Raw genomic sequence first — 20058 nt, forward strand, 5'->3', positions numbered from 1 at the left:
CCATGATCTTGCTATTGTGAACAATGCTGCGATAAGCATACGTGTGCAGGTATCTTTTTTCTAGAGTGATTTGAGTTCTTCAGGGTATATTCCCAGCAGGGAGATTGTGGGGTCATATGGAAGGTCGATTTTTAGAGCTTTTAGGAAATGCCACACTGATTTCCACAGAGGTTGTACTAGTTTATACTCTCACCAACAGTGTAGAAGTGTTCCCTTTTTGCCATATCTTCTCCAACATCTGTTATTTTTTGTTATTGATGATGGCAATTCTGTCTGGAGTTAGGTGGCATCTCAGTGTAGTTTTAATCGCAAGTCCTTGATGACTAGTGAGGTTGAACATTTCTTCATGTATCTGTTGGCTGCTTGTATGTCTTCTTTTGAGAAGTGTCTGTTCATATCTTTTGCCCACTTTGTAATGGAGTTGTTTTTTTCTTTTCAGCATGTTTGAGTTCCTTGTAGATCCAAGATGTTAGACCTTTGTCAGACACAGAGTTGGCAAATACTTTTTCCCAGTCTGTGGGCTGTCTCCCTGCTCTCCTGATGGTTTCTTTGGCTTTGCAGAAGCTTGTCAGTTTAATGAAGTCCCACTTGTCTAACTTATCTCTTATGACCCATGCATTTCAGGTATTGCTCAGGAATTGGATGCCAGTTCCAATTTCCATAAGGGTGTGTCCTGCATTTTCTAAGGTTCTCATGGTTTGAGGTTTTACCTTTAGGTCTCTGATCCATTTAGAGTTAATTTTTGTGTATGGGGATAGACAGGGGAACTGTTTGAATCTTCTACATGTGGTCAGCCAGTTTTCCCAGCACCATTTGCTGAATAGGTTCTTATTAGCATATAATTTAGCCAAGCAGTGAATCTCAGTCTTGGTAGCACATTAAAACCACCTGGAACAGTTCATGCACTTAAGCTCTGATCCCAGAGCTCTGAATTAATTGGTCTAGGGTGGGGCCCAGTGTTATTGTTGTTTTTAATTCTACAACTGATTAATCTGTGCAGCCGAGCTTGAGAACCCCTGATCTAGCAGTGTTACTCACCCTTGATTACTCATCAAAATCACCTGGGGTACTTGTTAAAAATATTGATTCCTGGTTGGGCATGGTGTAATCCCAGCACTTTGGGATGCGAAGGCGAGAGGACTGCCAGAGGAGCCCAAGGGTTCGAATCTGGTCTGAGCAACATGGCGAGACCCCATTTCTACAATAAAATAAAAGTTAGCCAGGCATGGTGGTGTGCACTGGTAGCCTTAGCTATGTGGAAAGCTGAGATGGAAGGATGGCCTGAGCCCAGCAGGTTAAGGCTTCGGTAGCTGTGATTGTGCCACTGCACTCCAGCCTGGGCAACAGAGTGAGACTCTGAGTTTAAAAAAAAAAAGATTCCTGGGCTACTCCCTCAAAAATCTGATTCTCTAAGTCTGGACCAAGGAAATCTGTACGTTTAACAAGCGCCGCAGGTGCTTCTGATAATTAGCCAAGGTTGGGAAACACTGATCTAGGACACCCAATAAAAATGAAAAACAAGCTGGGCTGGTCTGTTTTGTGCTTAATGACAAAATTTCCTCAAACTCATCTTAGTGCTACCTGTTGCTGAAGAATAAAAAAATCCTTTAAACATTTTAAAATTTTTCCACGTGTGGGTTTTTGTATTTGTGTGTATATTTGGTTTATTCATCAATTCCTTTTAGAGCATTCAATAACCAATTGTATTTATATTTTATTACAGTCACAGATGCATACAGGATATACAAATAATGGGATATCTGTATATATTTAACCATTCTAAACTTTAAAAAGACCTTTTCAAATGATATTTTTTGTGGGGGCATTTCTTTATAATTAGATGCTACTTTCCTCATGGTTTCTGAAACACTATCTTCTTTTTTAAAATTTTATTTTATTTTTTATTTAAAGATGTGTAGTACAATTCAGGGTTAGGTATACAAGTGGATGTCGTACAGGTAAAGCTTAGGCCTCCCTTTGGTTCCCACTTTGCCTGGTTTGAGATCAGTTACCCTTATTGATGTTATGTGCTCCACCCTCCACATTTCGGTAAGTTTAACCAGACACAAAACAAATATTTTTTTAAAAAAGTCAACCACAATAACCAATATTTTGGGGTAGAGATTACTTTTTGGTTTTTTAAACACCATCTCCTATTCAAATGAATTTGGGATTCTTTTTTTTTTTTTTTCCCATGTTGGAGTCTCACTCTATCACCCAGACTGGAGTGCAATGGCACACTCATGGCCTCCACAGCCTTTATCTACTGGGCTCAGGCGATCCTTCTTCCTCAGCCTTCCAAGTAGCTGGAATTACAGGCATGCGCTACCACGCCCGGCTGATTTTTTTATTTATTGTAGAGATGAGGTCTACGCTGCCCAGGCGGGTCTCGAACCCGCGGGCTCAGGCAATCCACTCACCTCAACCTCCCAAAGGCGCGGGATTACAGGCTGAACCACCGAGCCCTGCTGAATTTGGGATTCTTAATTGCCACTTCTCAGAGTCTGACAGCGTTAGGTATGGAATTAGAGATAATCAAGCAGTTTCCTTCAGGTCTTCTCTGACAGATGCCCTATCCTCATTTTCAAATGGGAATTAATTGGGATGAAAAAGGAGTTTCATTCTACTTGGCTTTTTTAAGTGAATTCGCCCAATAAGACTCTACACTAAGTTGCTTCTTTTTATTTTATTTATTTATTTTTTTGAGTTGGAGTCTCACTGTCACCCAGACTGGAGTGCAGTGGCCACTCCCGGTCACTGCAGCCTCGACCCGCTGGCTCTGGCGATCCTTCCGCCTCAGCCTTCCAAGTAGCTGGAACTACAGTCACGCGCTACCACGCCCGGCTAATTTTTTTGATTTATTGTAGAGATGAGGTCTCGCCAAGTTGGCCAGGTGGGTCTCGAACCCGCAGGCTCAGGCAATTCACTCACCTCAGCCTCCCAAGGTGCGGGATTACAGGCTGAGCTACCGAGCCCTTCTTTTTAAATGCGTGTTTTTCAGCTACAGGTAAAATTGCAATCAACAAGTCTGGATGGATTGGATAGGGAGGAAGAAACTCCTTCTATATCTTCATAATTTTATATAGCACATATAGTGTCCTCATTCACAGTAACTGTTATGCTCTTTTGTACCCCTGAAATTAATATGAGGTTCTAGAAAATCCTCTTTGCAAGGTACATTAAGAATGTTTAGGCCAGGCACGGTGGCTCAGTCTGTAACCCCAGTATTTTGGGAGGCTGAGGCGAGAGGATTGCCTGAGCCTGGGGGCTCGAGACCAACCTGGGCAACTTGGTGATACCTTGTCTCTACAACAAATCACAAACACTAGCCAGGTGTGGTGGCTTTGTCCCAGCTACTTCGAAGGCTGAGGCAGAAGGATCACTTAAGTCCAGCAGATCGAGGCTGTGGTGGCTGTGAGCGCGCCACTGCATTCCAGTCTGGGCGACAAAAGTGAGACTAGCTGGGAAAACAAAAAATATCTAGTTGCTGCTCTAGATGTGGTAGGCTTTCCACATTTAGCAAACAAACAAAACAAACAAAAACTCATAAAACATCATCATCAACAACAATAACAAAATAACATACTTTGGGACAATGCCCATGGGTTTGTCATTCTTAATGTTTCTTCTTCTTTATACCCTTCCCTTTTTACCTGTGAGTATTTTTCACTTAGAGCTCCACTTCTTCTACAGGTCGATTTTATACTTAGGTGCAACATGCTTAGTTTGTTTTAATTTTTCTAAAGGAAAGTAAAACACATCCCTGTGTACGTATATATATTATTTTTAAGCTCACAATTGGAGATATTATAAGATTGTTTGAGCCTAAAAACACAACCAAGCAAATAGAACAGATGATCTGTATTATGTTTGTCAATGCTTAACAATCAATATCCAGAAAAATAAAAAATAGAGAAAAATCCTGATTCAGGACATTTGATGGTAAATACACACACATAGCTAGTTTCAAGCTACCAACTTGAGGTATAAGAGTATAGATTTCAGAAGACATGTGCACAGTTGGCTCTAGAAAACCAGGACAGGCAGCTTTAGCACACCACTGGAGGGAACATTATAGACATTGGCACATTTAATATCCATTTCAACCCAATAAAGTAGAAAAAGTAAACAATAAATTTGAAATCAGAACAAAGGTCTAAGTCTTGCCCGGCTACTTACTAGCAATGTAAACTTAGGCGAGTAGTCTGATTTCCTCTGATCCAGACTCCTTCTTAATAATGCACTTAAAGCATTCTCTTTAATTTTATTGAATGTATTTCTACTTCTTAACATGTTTCAAAACAAGTGTAAGATGCGTTGATACTCTGTGCCCTTGATATGAGGTGATAAAAATGGTACTTTTCTACAGTCTAATCATGAAGAAAACATCTGAAAAATTCTAATAGGATATTTAGTACCTTATTAGGACCCTTTAAAACTGTCAAGGTCATCTAAAACAAAGACAACTAAGAGGGGCCTGCAGAGACATGACAACTCAATGCAATGTGGTATTGGGTAGGATGCTGAAACAGAAAAAGGATATTAGGTAAAAACTAAGAAAATCTAGGAAGAAAACTCAGTTAATAATACAGTATCAATATTGGTTTGTTAATTCTAACAAATATATCATCTTAATGTAAGACATTAATAATAGGAGAAGGTAGGTGCAAAATGTATAGGAGCTCTCTGTACCATCTAAATTTTTTCTGTCACTCTAAAACTATTCTGAAACTTAAAAACAAGAAAAAAAATTTAGTTTAAACTTTCCTGATGTGACAAATATTTGGCAACAACTATTATATAATGTTACCATCAAATCTTTTCTGGGGGGTAAAAATGTTATTTTCTTTAATCATTCTTTGCATGATACAGCTTCAATTCATTTCCTCAAAAAGTGTTGTTCTCTTACGCTGTATTGGTGCTGATTTATACACTTCTCTAAAGATTGTCCTTTCTTGGGACCTCTCACCCTGGTTAACTTCTACTCATCTTCCAAGAGCTACTAAAGTATCACCTCCTCCTTTGTGAAAAACCAAATCTGATAACATTGTTCTCCTTATCCACCATGCTCAATTACTTTCTTTTCTGTACTCTCAAGACATTTGTACATACCTGTTATTTCACCATGCTGTCTCGTAATTTTTTCTCATCTGTTTTTTTTATTACATTGTGAATAGAGGCTATGTCTGTAACCTGAACATCTAGAAAAGCACCAAACACACGAACGGGGCAGCTAAATATCAGTTGACTAAAGTTAGTCCCACGTGGATCAGCTTTTCCCTCCAATCTATTTTGGTCTTTTCCCCGTTCTTATATGTCCTTGTGCCTCTCCTATTTTAGGTGTTTTTCATCTTCCCTTACGCTTACCTAATTTATTTCATACCTTCCTTGAGGTCTCTCTCTGTTGCCCAGGCTGGAGTGCAGGGCCACTGCAGCCTCGACCTTCTGGGTTTAGGCAGTCATTCCACTTCAGCCTCCTGGGACTACAGGCACATGCCATCATGCCCAGATAATTAAAAAAATTATTTTGGTAGAGACGAGGCCTCTATATTGCCTAGGCTGGTCTTGAACTCTTGGGTTTAAGCAACCTTCCTGCCTTGACCTCCCAGAGAGTTGGTATAAATGATGAAGGAACCAAAAACACCTGGAAATTATTTATAAAAAATTGTGTATTTATTCCTACATGTCTAAACTTCAATCACCTTCCATCTTCTCAAAACGTCCATATAAAAACTTTGGTTGACCATTTGTGTTATGATTTGCCGAAGAAATCCCGAGTTGTGGCAAACAGCTGACTGGTTCTTTCAACATGACAGTGCACCTGACCACACTGCCCTGAGTGTTCAGCAGTTTTTGACCAAAAACACTATGACCCCCAAGCCCCACCCTCTCTATTCACCCGATCTCACCCCTAGCGACTATTTTTGTTCCCTGGAGGAAAAAAGTCCCCTAAGGGAAATGTTTTGCTGATGTGGAAGAGATAAAACAAAAAACAACAGAAGCACTGAAAGGCATCAAAATTAACAAGTTCAAAAATTGTTTAGAGCAGTGGAAAAAGTGTTTCAATAGGTGTATTACATCAAACATAGAGTACTTTGAAGGTGACTGAAGTTTAAACATGTAAGACTAAGTACACTTTTTTTAATAAATAAATTCCGGTTTTGTGGGGATCTCCCTTTATAGGCTTGAGCCACCATGCCTGGCGTCTCTCTTCATTTTAACGTACTTTTAGTTTGTCTGGGCTCAGGGTCTTTGACTTATGCTTGCATTCCTTATCCACAGGTTACCTTGTCTTATCCACAGGTTACCTCATAGTTGGTTCACTAATGTGTTGGTTGTCTGGTTTTTTGAGTATCCCAATCTATGTTGAATGTACCTCTTACGAATGCCTGAAGCCTGTAATTCTATACCAATATTTAGCATGCTATTATATAGTTCCTGTTCTTTTCTCTTTTTGATACACATACATTTTGTATGCCTAACCATGTTGTACACATTTTTAGGACACAATTGTCCTCAATTCATGTTTTTCTCACATTTTCCAGTAATGTACTAGACACATAAAAGATACGTATTAATAAGTAGTGAACTTATTCTACACTAGCATTGTCTGAAAGTTTGGCAAAACATTGGGCCCATCCCAATCTGAGTCCAAACTCTAAGAATGGAATCAGAGAATTCCTAAACTCAGCATTTTCTGGACTCATTTTCTCTGACTTGTCTCACAGCAGAATTGTGTACTACCAATTGATTGCAGAAGCTCTATAACGCAATGATAATTTGAGCCCAGTGGCTAATTAAGGTTATTTCATAGAGGGAGTATCCTTTAAAGGGTGTGGTTTCTTTTGTTTAATGTTAATCACTCCTAATCCATTTACATAAAGAAAGCCACAGTTAACACAAATGTAAAGTGAAGAAGCCTATACTCAATGCTGCTTAGTCTAAAAATATTCATGGGTTACTTTCTCTATCCGGTATTCATTCTATACATTAAACACTATGTCTAAAAGTTAAAAGTTTCTATGTACTTTATTAATGAAAATAGAAATGTAGATATCTAAGAAAACATCTCTTTCTAATGCAATAGTTTGTCTATTTGTTATATGATACTACTAATAATGTTAGATTTTTCCAGTGTCTGCCATTTCTTTTAACTGAAATTCTCTAAGAGATTTGCAGAAGTTAAAAATCTGAATAATGTACTAGACCATAAGGCACCCTAGAATCCAACTTTTAAAACTTTTACCTTACAGCTGTGGTTTTCAATTTTTCCTCAATATGTCTACTCCCACCAGTAAGCCAAATGCACGAACGTGAAGGTAAAGACCTAAATTCAGGCTCTCTCCAAGATTAATGGTGTAACCTGGGGCAAGTGCATTATCTCAGCTATCTCATATGGAAAATGGAGGATTAAATGAGATAGTATATGTGAAAGAGTTCTAGAAACTGTAATATGGTATTTTATTATTAACACCATACTTATTCTAAATTGTAAAAATTGAAGAATGGGGAGTAAAACTAGAATAACTAAAAACCTCTGGATCACTGTTGATTAGGGTCTTTAGACCTAGAAAATAAATTTTAACACCGTTTCCAGTTCCCTTAGTTAAAGGAAATTTTGCATTTGTTCAGACTTCCCCCTGTAGGTCATGACACCTGTCAAGTTCCATAGCTCAGACAAATTGTTTAAAGTCCATTTCTGCCATTTTTCTTAATCAACTCCAAAATCAACGTCTCATTTTTATTGTCTTTCCCTTCGTTCTAGCCACACAGAGTTGCCTTAATCATGTAAATCTTGCTCTCCTGTCTCCTTTTTGCCATTGTTTGTTGTGCTGTCAACATAAAGATGCCCTTTTTTTCTTTCCTTCTTGCTTGACAAATTCCTGCACATACTTCAAGACTCACTTCAAATGTGAAATTTCTGAGAAAAATCTCCCTGCCCCTCCCTTCTACTCTGAGTTGTTTGTCACTCCATTTTGTTCCCATCATACAGTGAGCTTACTCTAATAATGTCACTTTTCACTTTTATTTGAGCAAGTCCTGATGCAGTGTATAGCATGTAATAAGCACTTAGTAAAACCAGTTAATGTAAATCATTCTTCCTCCATTCTCTTCTCCACTTTTTCTCATGTCTTCTCTCTCTCTTTTTCCTGTCCCAATCATTTCTTTCCTTTTATTCATTTTTAAGATTTTAGTCAAGCATATTATTTAAAATGTACAACCTTGAGTATTTTCCATTAATTTGTTTGCCATCACTACAGTCACAAAGTTAACAAATTTTGAGTGTTGTGGTATTAACTGTTTTGTTTTATGGACATGTACAATTATTTCTTGAAAAAAAGTTTAGAATAGAATTGTAAAATGCTTTACATTTCGTCTTTTTAGTATTGCAGTCCATCTATACATTTGAACTATATTTACATGTCTTCATTTTCTGTTAAACGCTAGTAAACAGTGTTTTCCAGGCTGCTCAAGAACCAATGCAAATTGCAGGCGATTTCTTTTCTGTGATCAGGTTTCTTTGTCCTATAATTCTCTCTCTAGCCTTAGGTTGCCACTCTCCTCCCTCCCCCTTTTGCTTTTCCTCTCTTCGCAAACACACACACACACACACACACACACTCTCTCTCTCTCTCTCTCTCTCTCTCTCTCTCTCTCTTTTACAGCATAGGGAAAACTAAAAACAACTCAGAGTAATGGTGCCCAACCTTTTTGGCATCAGGGACTAGTTTCAAGGAAGATAATTTTTCCATGGACCAGGAGGTGGGGAAATGATTTCAGAATGATTCAAGTGCATTTATTGTGCACTTTATTTATATTATCATTACGTTTTAATATAATGAAATAATTATTACTATGAAATTATTTTGATTTGAGTCTATAAGCAATTGATGTATTATGGTCTCTGTGCAGCCAAACCTCACTGCTAATGCTAATCTGTATTTGCAACCGTTCCCCAGTGCTAGCATCACTGCCTCAACTCCACCTCAGATCATCAGGCATTAGGTTCTCAAAGGAGTGTGCAATTTAGATTCCTCACATACATGTAGTTCACAATAGGGTTTGCCCTTCTATGAGAATCTAAAGCAGTTGCTCAACTGACAGGAGTAGGCAATCAGGTGGTAATGCGAGTGATGGCGAGTGGTTGTAAACACAGATGAAGCTTCACTAACTTGCCCACTGCTCACCTCCTGCTGTTGCAGCCCTGTTCCTAATGGGCCACAGACTGGTCCTGGGGATCGCTGACTCAAAGCATGAAAATTAGTCTCAAGTCCAAGCATAAGAAAATGAGATAAAAAGTCAAAGAAGTTCCTCGTACATTCTTTCCACTTCCTAGCTTAACTCAATCCTGTCTTCTGTTGTTCAGATGCGAATCTGTATAAGCTTCCTCCTCATTAGGAAAACTTTATCTCCTAATCACAACTGTTGAGGACAACCCAATATGCACGCTACCGGCCCCTCTCTCTAGCAATCCACAAAACATAGTGTTATAGCAAAACATTTCCTAAAATTTGAATTATTCTATTTAAGATAACATCACCAAGACTTGACAAAACATAATGTACTTTCCAGAATAGCAGCAAAATAGCAAGAGATTCAGGATAATAGTTTAGGCTAAGCTGAGGTAAAGCTCAGCTTTTTTTTTTTTTTTTTTTTTTTTTTGAGTTGGAGTCTCACTCTGTCGCCTAAACTGGAGTGCAGTGGCCACTCCCGGTCACCGCAGCCTCGACCTGCTGGGCTCCAGCGATCCTTCCGCCTCAGCCTTCCAAGTAGCCGGAATTACAGGCGCACGCTACCACACCCGGCTGATTTTTTGATTTATTGTAGAGATGAGGTCTCGCCAAGTTGCCCAAGCGGGTCTCGAACCCGCGGGCTCAGGCAATCCACTCACCTCAGCCGCCCAAAGGCGCGGGATTACAGGCTGAGCCACCGAGCCCAGCTTCAGCTTTTTCATTGTACCTGAAATCATTGATTTGTCTAGGGGGAAGATGAACTTGCGAACACTTACAAGCATCTCCAAAGCACTGGCAAAAATTTTCAGAAACATTCCAGTTCAAATTCACATAGAGACAAGGAAACTTTTTACAAAAGACAGCACAATCTGCCATTTTCTCCATCCACTTCCACACAGGAGAAAGGGTTTTTGTTTGATCATGCAGAACGATTTTGATTTTTTGCTTTTCATCTTTCTAATTATTTTCCAATACATAAGAATTAGCAGTAGTTTATAACAAGTGTTAAAAAAACCAGCAAGCTTACCCTTCATCTTCACCCTTAGACCTGCAAGTAGTATCTGAGTCATTGAGGTTACAGTTAGTTTATTTGATTAACCCTAAGTAAGATCACTTGTTAGGGTTGTTTCATGAAATGCAATTCAGAAAAATAAATGTCTTACATCCAAAACAAGCTGAAACCTTGAGGAATGGGTTTTATTTTTAGTTCAATAGCAAAAAATAAAAATAGTTCCTTGGAGTCTGCTTCACCTTTGTCATAGAAATAACAACATTTGTATTTCAATCTAACCAATAAATCAATTTATAAAGCTTTGTGTGAGTTTTGTGACTGTTACTTCAGAAAATAACAAAAGTTTTGTGGGAAAGATTAGGAATTCAATGGATTTATAAGACAAAAATACCGTTTCACTGTGATCTGATTCAATCACCAAAGACATAATAAAAGACTAGAAATTATAAGTAGTCACAACTTTCTCATTTCAAAGAGGAGTCCCATTAAAGAGGAAGTTCTACTTATTAACTTGGTTTATTTTAAATGTGCTAATTTCCTCACCATTTGAAATATGTGCCAATGAATCAAAAGTTCATACATATCATAAGAGAGAATGTTGGCCATCATGAGAAAATACTCAACATCATGACTAGGGATAAAATTCAAATTATAGGTATAATTTCTTGCTAAGAGAATAGAATTTTTTAATGAAATGATAACAGCCAACCTTTACTGCCACATTTATTGTCAGTAAGAATATACTTAGATACTATACTTCTGCAATTCACATTAGTTTAATATACCATGAGCCATAAAATTTCTTATATTTTGACCTAGAATTACTACCTGTAAAACTCTGTCTCAAGAAATAATCCTGAATCTAGAAAAAACGCTTATGTATAGGGATGGGCTTTATAATCATGAGAAATTGGGAACAACTTAAAGACTCAATATTAGGAAGTAGTTGAATCAATAGTGATGTGTATCTTTGAAGAAATTTATTAAAATTACTAACATGAAATCAATATAGGACTTGTCAGGACATAGGACAAATGTCATGATATAGGTCAGACTTTACATTATTATGGGGAGAAATCATGCTACAAAATTGTATTCCTGGGACAAGTATGACAATTTAAAAAATGCTATACATAGAAAATAGATTGGAAAGATACACTGAAAGATTACCTATAGATCATGGGTGAAACGTTTTTTTTTTAATTTTATCTTAAAGTTTAGGTAAGCAGTAAATTTTCTCATGCTTAAAATCATCTTAATATATGGATAAATATGATTCTTAATATATGGATAAATAATTGATAGTAAGTTTCCATCCACAGTATTTTAAAAACCAGTAATACTTTTCAAACATTTAGCTTTGAGACCCACTAAAGAAAATAATAGTTGGAGGAAATAGCAAAATAAATAAATAAATAAAATCTAAAATATTTGTTAGATCCATTTCACCAGGATTTTAATCTTGACCATCATAGAAACTATTTTGGCTAATTTTCTTTTTCTTTTTTTTTTTTTTTTTTTTGAGTTGGAGTCTCACTCTGTCACCCAGACTGGAGTGCAGTGGACACTCCCGGCCACCGCAACCTCAACCTGCTGGGCTCCGGCGATCCTTCCGCCTCAGCCTTCCAAGTAGCCAGAATTACAGGCATGCGCTACCATGCCTGGCTAATTTTTTGATTTATTGTAGAGATGAGGTCTCGCTGCCCAGGTGGGTCTCGAACCCTCAGGCTCAGGCAATCCACTTACCTCAGGCTCCCAAAGGCGCGGGATTACAGGCTGAGCCACCGAGCCCAGCTGGCCTATTTTCAAAACATATAGTAGATTGTAAACTCCATGAAGACAGAGGTCTTGAGCTTTGTGTCATCAGCACCATGGATAGTACTTAGCATATGGAAGGTAGAATAAATACTTGAAGGATAATTGATTGGCATTATAGAAATGACAATAGAGTGGACATTATTGATTTGCCTATCTAGTTACTATTCCTCCCTTTTCTGTTAGTAGCCCATAGGCACCTTTGTGCAATGACTTCTTCACCACTTTTTGCCCATGTGATCCGGCTTACTCCTTGACTTCAGGCTGATGTATGAGATTCAGGACAGAGGGAATGCATTTTGCTCAAATTACTAGGAACAAGATAAGCTCTTTCATCAGTGCATTGCTAAATCAATAGAATGCAATTTTGGAGTGTCTATTAGCTTGTGGTCTCTGTTTCCATACTGAGAAAACTGAGTGATAATATTAACACCACAAACAAAGGCAAAGCTAAGAGATGGAGAGAATTTATGCCTGATTTGATATTCCTGGACTTTCCAGAAATGTGACCTAACAAGTCCCTTTATCTTCAAAAATTTTGTTTTGTTTCTCTTAAGCCATGAGTTAGATGTGTGGCCTGAATAAAAGAGTTCTAAATTATCCAGAGATGTATGCCAACATTTCTTTTTTTTTTTTTTTTTTTTTTAGAGTTGGAATCTCATTCTGTCGCCCAGACTGGAGTGCAGTGGCTGCTCCTGGCCACCGCAGCCTCGACCTACTGGGCTCTGGCAATCCCTCTGCCTCAGCTTTCCGAGTAGCCGGAATTACAGGCATGTGCTACCACGCCCGGCTGATTTTTGATTTATTGAAGAGATGAGGTCTCGCCAAGTTGCCCAGGTGGGTCTCGAACCTGCAGGCTCAGACAATCCACTCACCTCAGCCTCCCAAAGGCACGGGATTACAGGCTGAGCCACCGAGCCTGGCTCCAACATTTCTTTTCATAGATCTGTCAACTGTTTTTATAATAATGAGGAGTGGTAATTTCATATAAAATTAATCACTATTCAATGAAAACAACCTTAAGAAATCATTGCTAGTAATTATTAGTGCACATGAGTTACTGCTAATCTTTAATAACCCTTTATCCAGGTAAAAGTCTGTGAGTCCAGTGTAATTGCAGGGACTTTCTGCTACAGTACATTGAACTCATGGGACACAAGACATTGCTTTTTTTTTTTTTATAGCAAATACTTCTTTATTCATACACTTCTCCCATAAGATCATACACCTTGTTCTTCTACATGCAGTCTCTGTTATCTTCAGTCATTTATATTTAATACAAAGTGACTTGTCATATTTTCATCAATGTGTGCAGCATTCCTACCCAGTGTAGAGTATTTGGGTAGCTTCTACACAAGAGACCTGAATTTGCAATAGTTTTGTCTTCTTCATTTGAAATTCAGTCTATTTAATATTTTTATTGCATACCTAGGTGATTATATGGTATAAAACACTAGCCTTTACTCTGGGCCTGACACTGTTGGAAGTGTTTTCTTTGTAATGTCACATTTAATCTTCACAATAACCTATGAATTAGAAGCTGTTATTGTCCCCATTTTATAGATAAAGAGACTAAGGCACAGAAGAGTCAAATAACTTGCCCAAGGTTATATTGCTAATAAGAAATAAAGCCAGGATTTGAAACCAGGAAGTTTAGTTCTCAAGTTCAAGTTCTTAGCCCCTGTATAACACTATCAATCATTTAATTAAGCCTATTAATTTACAAATATGTTAAAACAAATATACAAGTAAAAATAAAATAGAGTTTGCAATGGTTTGAATGTCTCCACCAAAACTCATGTTGAAATTTGGTTGCTGTTGTAATGGTGTTGTGAGGCGGGACTTTGCAAAGATGATTAAGCCATGAGGGTTCCGCCTTCATGAATAGATTAATGCTGTTACTGAGGGAGTGGGTTAATTATCATGGGAATGAGGTTCTGGTATCAGGATCAGTTCAGCCCACTGTTTTGTCTGCCTTGTGTAATTGCCTATACTTTCCATGTTCCACCATAAAACAACCTTTGCCATTTGCCTGTGCTATGCTATTGGACACATAACAGAGACAAGTCCACAATATCCTAGAATGATTGGCTGCTATCAACAGTTGTTAGTTATAATTGCTTCTTTTTATTAATTTATTTTATTTTAAAGATGTGGGGTACAATTCAGGATTAGATAAATAAGTGGCCATGATACAGGTAAAGTTTGGGCCTCCCTTTGGTTCCCACTTTGCCTGGCTTGAGATCAGGTACCTTTATTAATGTTATGTGTCCCCCTCCTTCCCCTGATAGTTTTCAGCTATGCCAAGCCCTTTCTTACAGTATTATGGTAAATGTTCAGGGTCTGCTTATGAGTAAGAACATATGGTACTTAGTTCTTTGTTTCTGTGATATATCACTGAGTAATATGGACTCTAAATCCATCCAAGTTGCTGCAAAGTCCACAATTTTGTTCTTCACTGTGGCTTCAATATTCCATTGTGTATGTTGCCACATTTTTTTATCCAGTCCAGTTTTGATGGGCAGCACGGTTGTTTCTATAACTTCTTCTAAATACATTTTATTAGTCTTAAACGGGCTTATTGTCCAGCAATTCAAAAGTCTCACATTCATAATCATCGTTTTACGCTCCTCTTCAATATATTGGTATATATAGTAGTCATCAAATAGCATGAGAGAGTGAAAAGAGTAGCACTTTGGTGGCAGACAGACCTGGGTTCATGTATCCACGTCTCTTCTTCTAGTGCATTTGTGGGCAAAGGGCAATCACTCTCCTACAGTTTCATCTCCTAAAAGGGTTGTTGAGTCTCTGACAGGATTCACTTAAATGCCTGTCATGGTTTCTGACTTATAGCAGTAGTTCAGTAAATGTGAATTTTATTTCTGTCTCTATACCCAAAATTAAGCAATTCATATTAGAAAATGTTACCCTCCTTCCCTAACTTTCATCACTGTTATTGAGTACAATTGGTATCATTGAGCTCGCTGAGTTGGAACAGGAAAACTATGCTAAAGTTCTCATTGCAAGTGTTATTAGTGTTTAAAGAAACCTAAACGTGATGATGCTATTGAACCATTAGGTTAGGATATTCTGCATGCAAAGTACAGGTGATTAGGGTGAGTGGGGTGATTTTCAAAAGACTTGTTCTCACAGATCATAGTTGCCCTTGAAAAAACATTAGGTTAAAAAATAATGGCTTCAGTCGGGCTTAGTGGCTTAGCCTGTAATCCCGAGCTGTGGGAGGCTGAGGTGAGTGAATTACTTGAGCTCGCGGGTTCCAGACCTGCCTGGGCAACTTGGTGAGACCACATCTCTACAATAAATCAAACATTAGCCAGGTGTGGTAGCGCGCGCCTGTAATTCCAGCTACTTGGAAGGCTGAGGCGGAAGGATCACTGGAGCCCAGCAGGTCGAGGCTGCAGTGACCGGAAGCGGCCACTGCACTCCAGTCTGGGTGACAGAGTGAGACTCCAACTAAAAAAAAAAAAATCAAAAAGTAATGGCTTCATGTATAACAAAGAGAAAGCAATAAGAAAATTATACCCCAGCTATTTCTTTATTCTTTTACTTTTATGAGGTCTATACACTGTGGTATGTTCCTTGTGACATCTAGAGGACCAAGCCATAGTGGATAGACAATAGTAGGGAGTAGATACAACGTCCTATGAAGTTCTTACTTTAAACTGGAATGACAGATCACTGGCAGACCTACAATGCTGTATGAGACCTAAATGTTTAGATGGGAGATAACTTCTGATGGGTGTGATTACACATGCTCATGTCCCCTGATTAGCCAATGGCAGATGAGGAGGCATCACTTTGTTGCATGGAGTTTGTGCACAATTTATGTTTATACCCGGGAGCAAGACAGGTTAATAAGGCCAAGAAGGAGGAAGGTTGTGGGAGTGGGTAATAACTGGGGAGGACTTCACAGTATCAACCTGGGGGGAGGGAGGAGGGCTAAGGATGAAGGGTGTTCCCTCCTGCTTCTGCCTATGTGTTAAGTGGCAGGAGAAATTTTGAAAGCTGCTGTGAGGAGGAGCTAGTGGTTGGGTTTTGGGGTGTTTTGTACCCCACCCTACTCACTTGTAGGAGAACCTCTTGGCATTCAGAGGTCATTGAATTGGAAGGAGGAAGACTGGCCAGGGAGTAGGGGGAAAGCAATTCTCCTGCTGCTCCTCCTTCCTGTTGTTGATCACCTGCCTCCTGACTCTCGTCCAAACCAAGCTCGGCTGCACCAAGGTGGCCGCAGAATATCCTGCCTAGGTGTCAGCATCTGCTGAGCTGCCCTGTGCATCTCAGGCTGCTCTATTATCTGGTCACCGTCCCAGGCCACTGGGACTGCTTCTGATGGCTGTGGCCTCCGCTGCCCCAGGGAGCATCTTCTATAAGCAGTTCCTTTTCTCTCTCCTGGTGAGTAACTACCAAGGGATTAGGGAATTCAAGCGTGTTACTACCTGCTTCCTCTTTTTAGTTTGGGCTTGAAAGAGACTAGGGGTGGAGATGGAAGGAAGAGAACAGACACTGGGGAAACAAAAACAGATCTGAGGAAAATTCAGGGAAGAGTTGAGAGATGTGGGATCCAGGATGGGAAATGTTTAGGTTAAGAGGTGAAGTACCCACTGCCAGGATGTTAAAGTTTTTCAAGGAAATCCCCTGTTGAATCCTGCTGTGGTGTTTTTCTAAAGAGTAGTGAAATGAACTCATTCCTTAGGCATTTGGTCTAGAAAGTTCTAAGGTTTGCTTTTGCTACCAGGCGTTAAAGAAACTCATGTAACTTGACATTGTTAATTCCAATGAGCTGCAAAAAGAGAAAAGGGATTCCAGGTAAAGATGCAAATTTTCCAGGACTTTCTTGATTTTACCCAGGAAGGGCTAAGAGAAGAACAGAACTCTTCATTTAAGCAAACTGTTTAACTTAAGAAAAATAATAAAAACATGACAATATTGAAAATGTCATTCACTTGGTTTCCGCTTGGGTTTTTAATAGCTTTGTAACTGTGTATAGGAGGCTATTTTTTCTTGGGTGAGGAGAGAAGAAAAGGGAGTTATTCCGAAACACAGCATTTCTGAGTTATTTTTTTTAAAACTTTTTGAGAAATATTTTAGCTTCAAATTATATTTTCAGAATTTGAAGTTTTTACTGTATGGGAATAAACTTTTTTCCCCATATAAATAACATACAATGCAGGGTTGATGGTCAGCTTTTATCCTGTAACTGCTTGAGAAGAAGAGAAATCAGTCTGTCTTGAGTTAGTGTTAGTTAGGTAAAATGTGGTAAAAATTGCCCAAAGGATTCCAGCCAGATTTATTTTGCTTTTAATACTTGTCCTGTCCAGTATCCTTTGATTCTTCCCCTGCCCATTCATTACTGACCACTGTACTGATTAAGAGTGTCTGACCCCAATTCCCTTCACGCCATTTAGCCACTGACATATCCTGAAACTGGAATATTACTTAATGAATAGAAACCTTCAGTAGCTCTACTTGCGGAGAGAAGACCATCATTGCAGAGGTCCTAGGACAGGGAGGAAAGAATATGGAGGTGGCGGGGAGAATGTGGATATAACCTATGAGCATGTCTCATATATATGTACATATACATAGACACACACACACATACAGTCAAGTACCACATACCACCATTTCAGTCAACGACAGGTCTCACATATGACAGTGGTCCTGCAAGATTGTAACAAGATGACCTATATAGTATACCATTTTTAAATCTTTTATATTGTATTTCAATGTACCTTTTCTATGTTTAGATATGTTTGGCTGCACAGATACCATTGTGTTACCATTGGCTACTGTATTCAGTATAGTAACGTGCTGTACAGGTCTGTAGCCCTAGAGCAATAGGCTATATTCTATAGCCTATTGTGTGGTAGGTTACACCTTTTAGGTTTGTGTAAGTACACTCTATGATGTTTGCAAAATGATGAAATTGCCTAACGATGCATTTCTCAAATGTATCCCCATGTTTAAGTGGTTAAGTGATGTGCGAGTATACATACACAAACACATGTACAGGAATATGTACAGATATATGCATATAGGTATGTGTTTATATGTATGTCTCTATATGTTTCTAATTACAGAATCTCTTTCCACATTACATATTTAGACTACTGCTAATAGAAGGCTTTATGCTAAGAAAGTTCATTTGATTTAATTTAATGTGTTCCTTGGCATTAGGGATGGACATAATTTTAAAAGTCAAATAAATGAGAATATCTCATGTCTTAAAAACTAATTATTTAAATTAAAAATGAATACAAGTATGACTTTTTAAAGTCAAGATTTTTCTGCCTAACAGATCTATAAAATGACAAACTATTAAAATAGGCTGCTACAATATATCTAATAGACTTGACTTGAGTTGGGAAAATAAGTACTCTTTAATTATGGATGTTATTAATCCTTTCTCTTTCCTTCTCATAAATAATGGGTTCCTTACTCTAGAAATATGTCTTCATAGAAAAATTGATGACAAAATTGACCTATATGCTTCTGGGAAATTTGACTGTACTTTTAAAAATTATTTAAATTGTTTTTTAAAAACAGTTATTTTGCTAAAGAGAAGAGAAAGCAAATAAACAGAAAATGTCAAGAAAAAGAAGCAAAATATGTTTTGAAATTATAGACATCTAGAAATGATAGCTTTTATTTTGCAGGTAGCTTCTGTCTTCTTTCACCTACCTGCCTTTTAAAACTATATTGTGTCTTGAATTTAATTAAAAATTTTTGATCATTTAAAGACTACTCTCTATATTTTGAAATATATTTTTTAGACTAGTCACGTGACTTGAGATCATTTAGAATTTGAAGTTTTTGCCAAGTCAGTCTGAAAAGTAATCTGAGACCATTGTATATTTGTGGGCATTGTTCTTTATGAGGTTAAAAGGCCTCAAATATTTTCTAGACTCCAGTAATTCTAACTTCAAATAGTATAAGTGATGATTGGAGAATTAATACAGACATGTGATTATCATATTTTAGAATTAAGTACTTTCGTTAAGTTAAAAATCAAAATGCCAACTATAAACGCTCTTAGAAATATACAACCTCTACATAAAGTAAATGGTCTGTAAAACATTTTCTTGTACTGACACAAAATGATTCAGGTTCTAAGAATTACTTACTATTCATTTAATTTTTTCATTGATACGAAGTGAAGGTGGTGTTCCTAAAGCACTTTCTTTGCTAGTTCTTTTAAAAATGCATATGAATAAATTTAAAGGATCACAACATTAATTTGTTTCCAAAATTGGCAATACTTTAAGATAAGACTGTCTTGTGAACATTTGTGATCAAATGTAATTTCTGAACTTTTTTTCTCTTTTTTTGAGGTTTTAATATTATTTTGCGATGCTTGTCAGAAAATTTCCCTGCGTATTCCTTCTCATCTTAAGGCTGACACACTTGTAGGCAAAGGTGAGAAACTTTATTAAGAATTTCATAGTTGTAACTTGCTGCATTTAGCTTCAGGCTGCTCTTAGTTTGGGATAAAAGCCATATAGTAACTTCTTGCCATTAAAATTGGCCATACAGTAAAAGATAGACTACTTTTTTTGGTAGTGGTTAGAAATAATTAAAATACCAAAGTTAGTTTTATGCTTTTCTTTTTTTTTTTTTGAGTTAGAGTCTCACTCAGTTGCACAGACTGGAGTGCAGTGGCCGTTCCCGGCCACCACAGCCTCGCCTGCTGGGCTCCGGCGATCCTTCCGCCTCAGCCTTCCAAGTAGCCCAGAATTACAGGCATGTGCTACCATGCCCGGCTGATTTTTTGATTTATTGTAGAGATGAGGTCTCGCTGCCCAGGCGGGTCTCGAACCCACGGGCTCAGGCAATCCACTCACCTTAGCCTCCCAAAGGTGCGGGATTACAGGCTGAGCCACCGAGCCCGGCTTATACTTTTCTTACCAGAAAAATTAGCAAACATCAGAGGGCTAAATTATCTTCATATCATTCAAACAAAGCAAGACACCAAAAATG

The 20058-nt window shown here is 38.1% G+C and overlaps 1 protein-coding gene across 1 annotated transcript in view; it reads left to right on the plus strand.

Moving 5' to 3' along the window:
• The first annotated feature begins 16287 nt into the window (after positions 1-16287).
• Positions 16288-20058, plus strand: part of DSC1 (desmocollin 1) — a 28384-nt gene continuing 24613 nt past the window's right edge. The window contains exons 1-2 of the mRNA XM_021706646.1: positions 16288-16473; positions 19413-19497. Of these exons, the coding sequence (XP_021562321.1) occupies positions 16411-16473; positions 19413-19497 (148 nt within the window). The 5' untranslated portion in view covers positions 16288-16410. The remainder of the gene's footprint in view (positions 16474-19412; positions 19498-20058) is intronic.

Source organism: Carlito syrichta, unplaced genomic scaffold (assembly GCF_000164805.1).
Source record: "Carlito syrichta isolate Samal-C Ts95f unplaced genomic scaffold, Tarsius_syrichta-2.0.1 Scaffold315831, whole genome shotgun sequence".
NCBI lineage: Eukaryota > Metazoa > Chordata > Mammalia > Primates > Tarsiidae > Carlito > Carlito syrichta.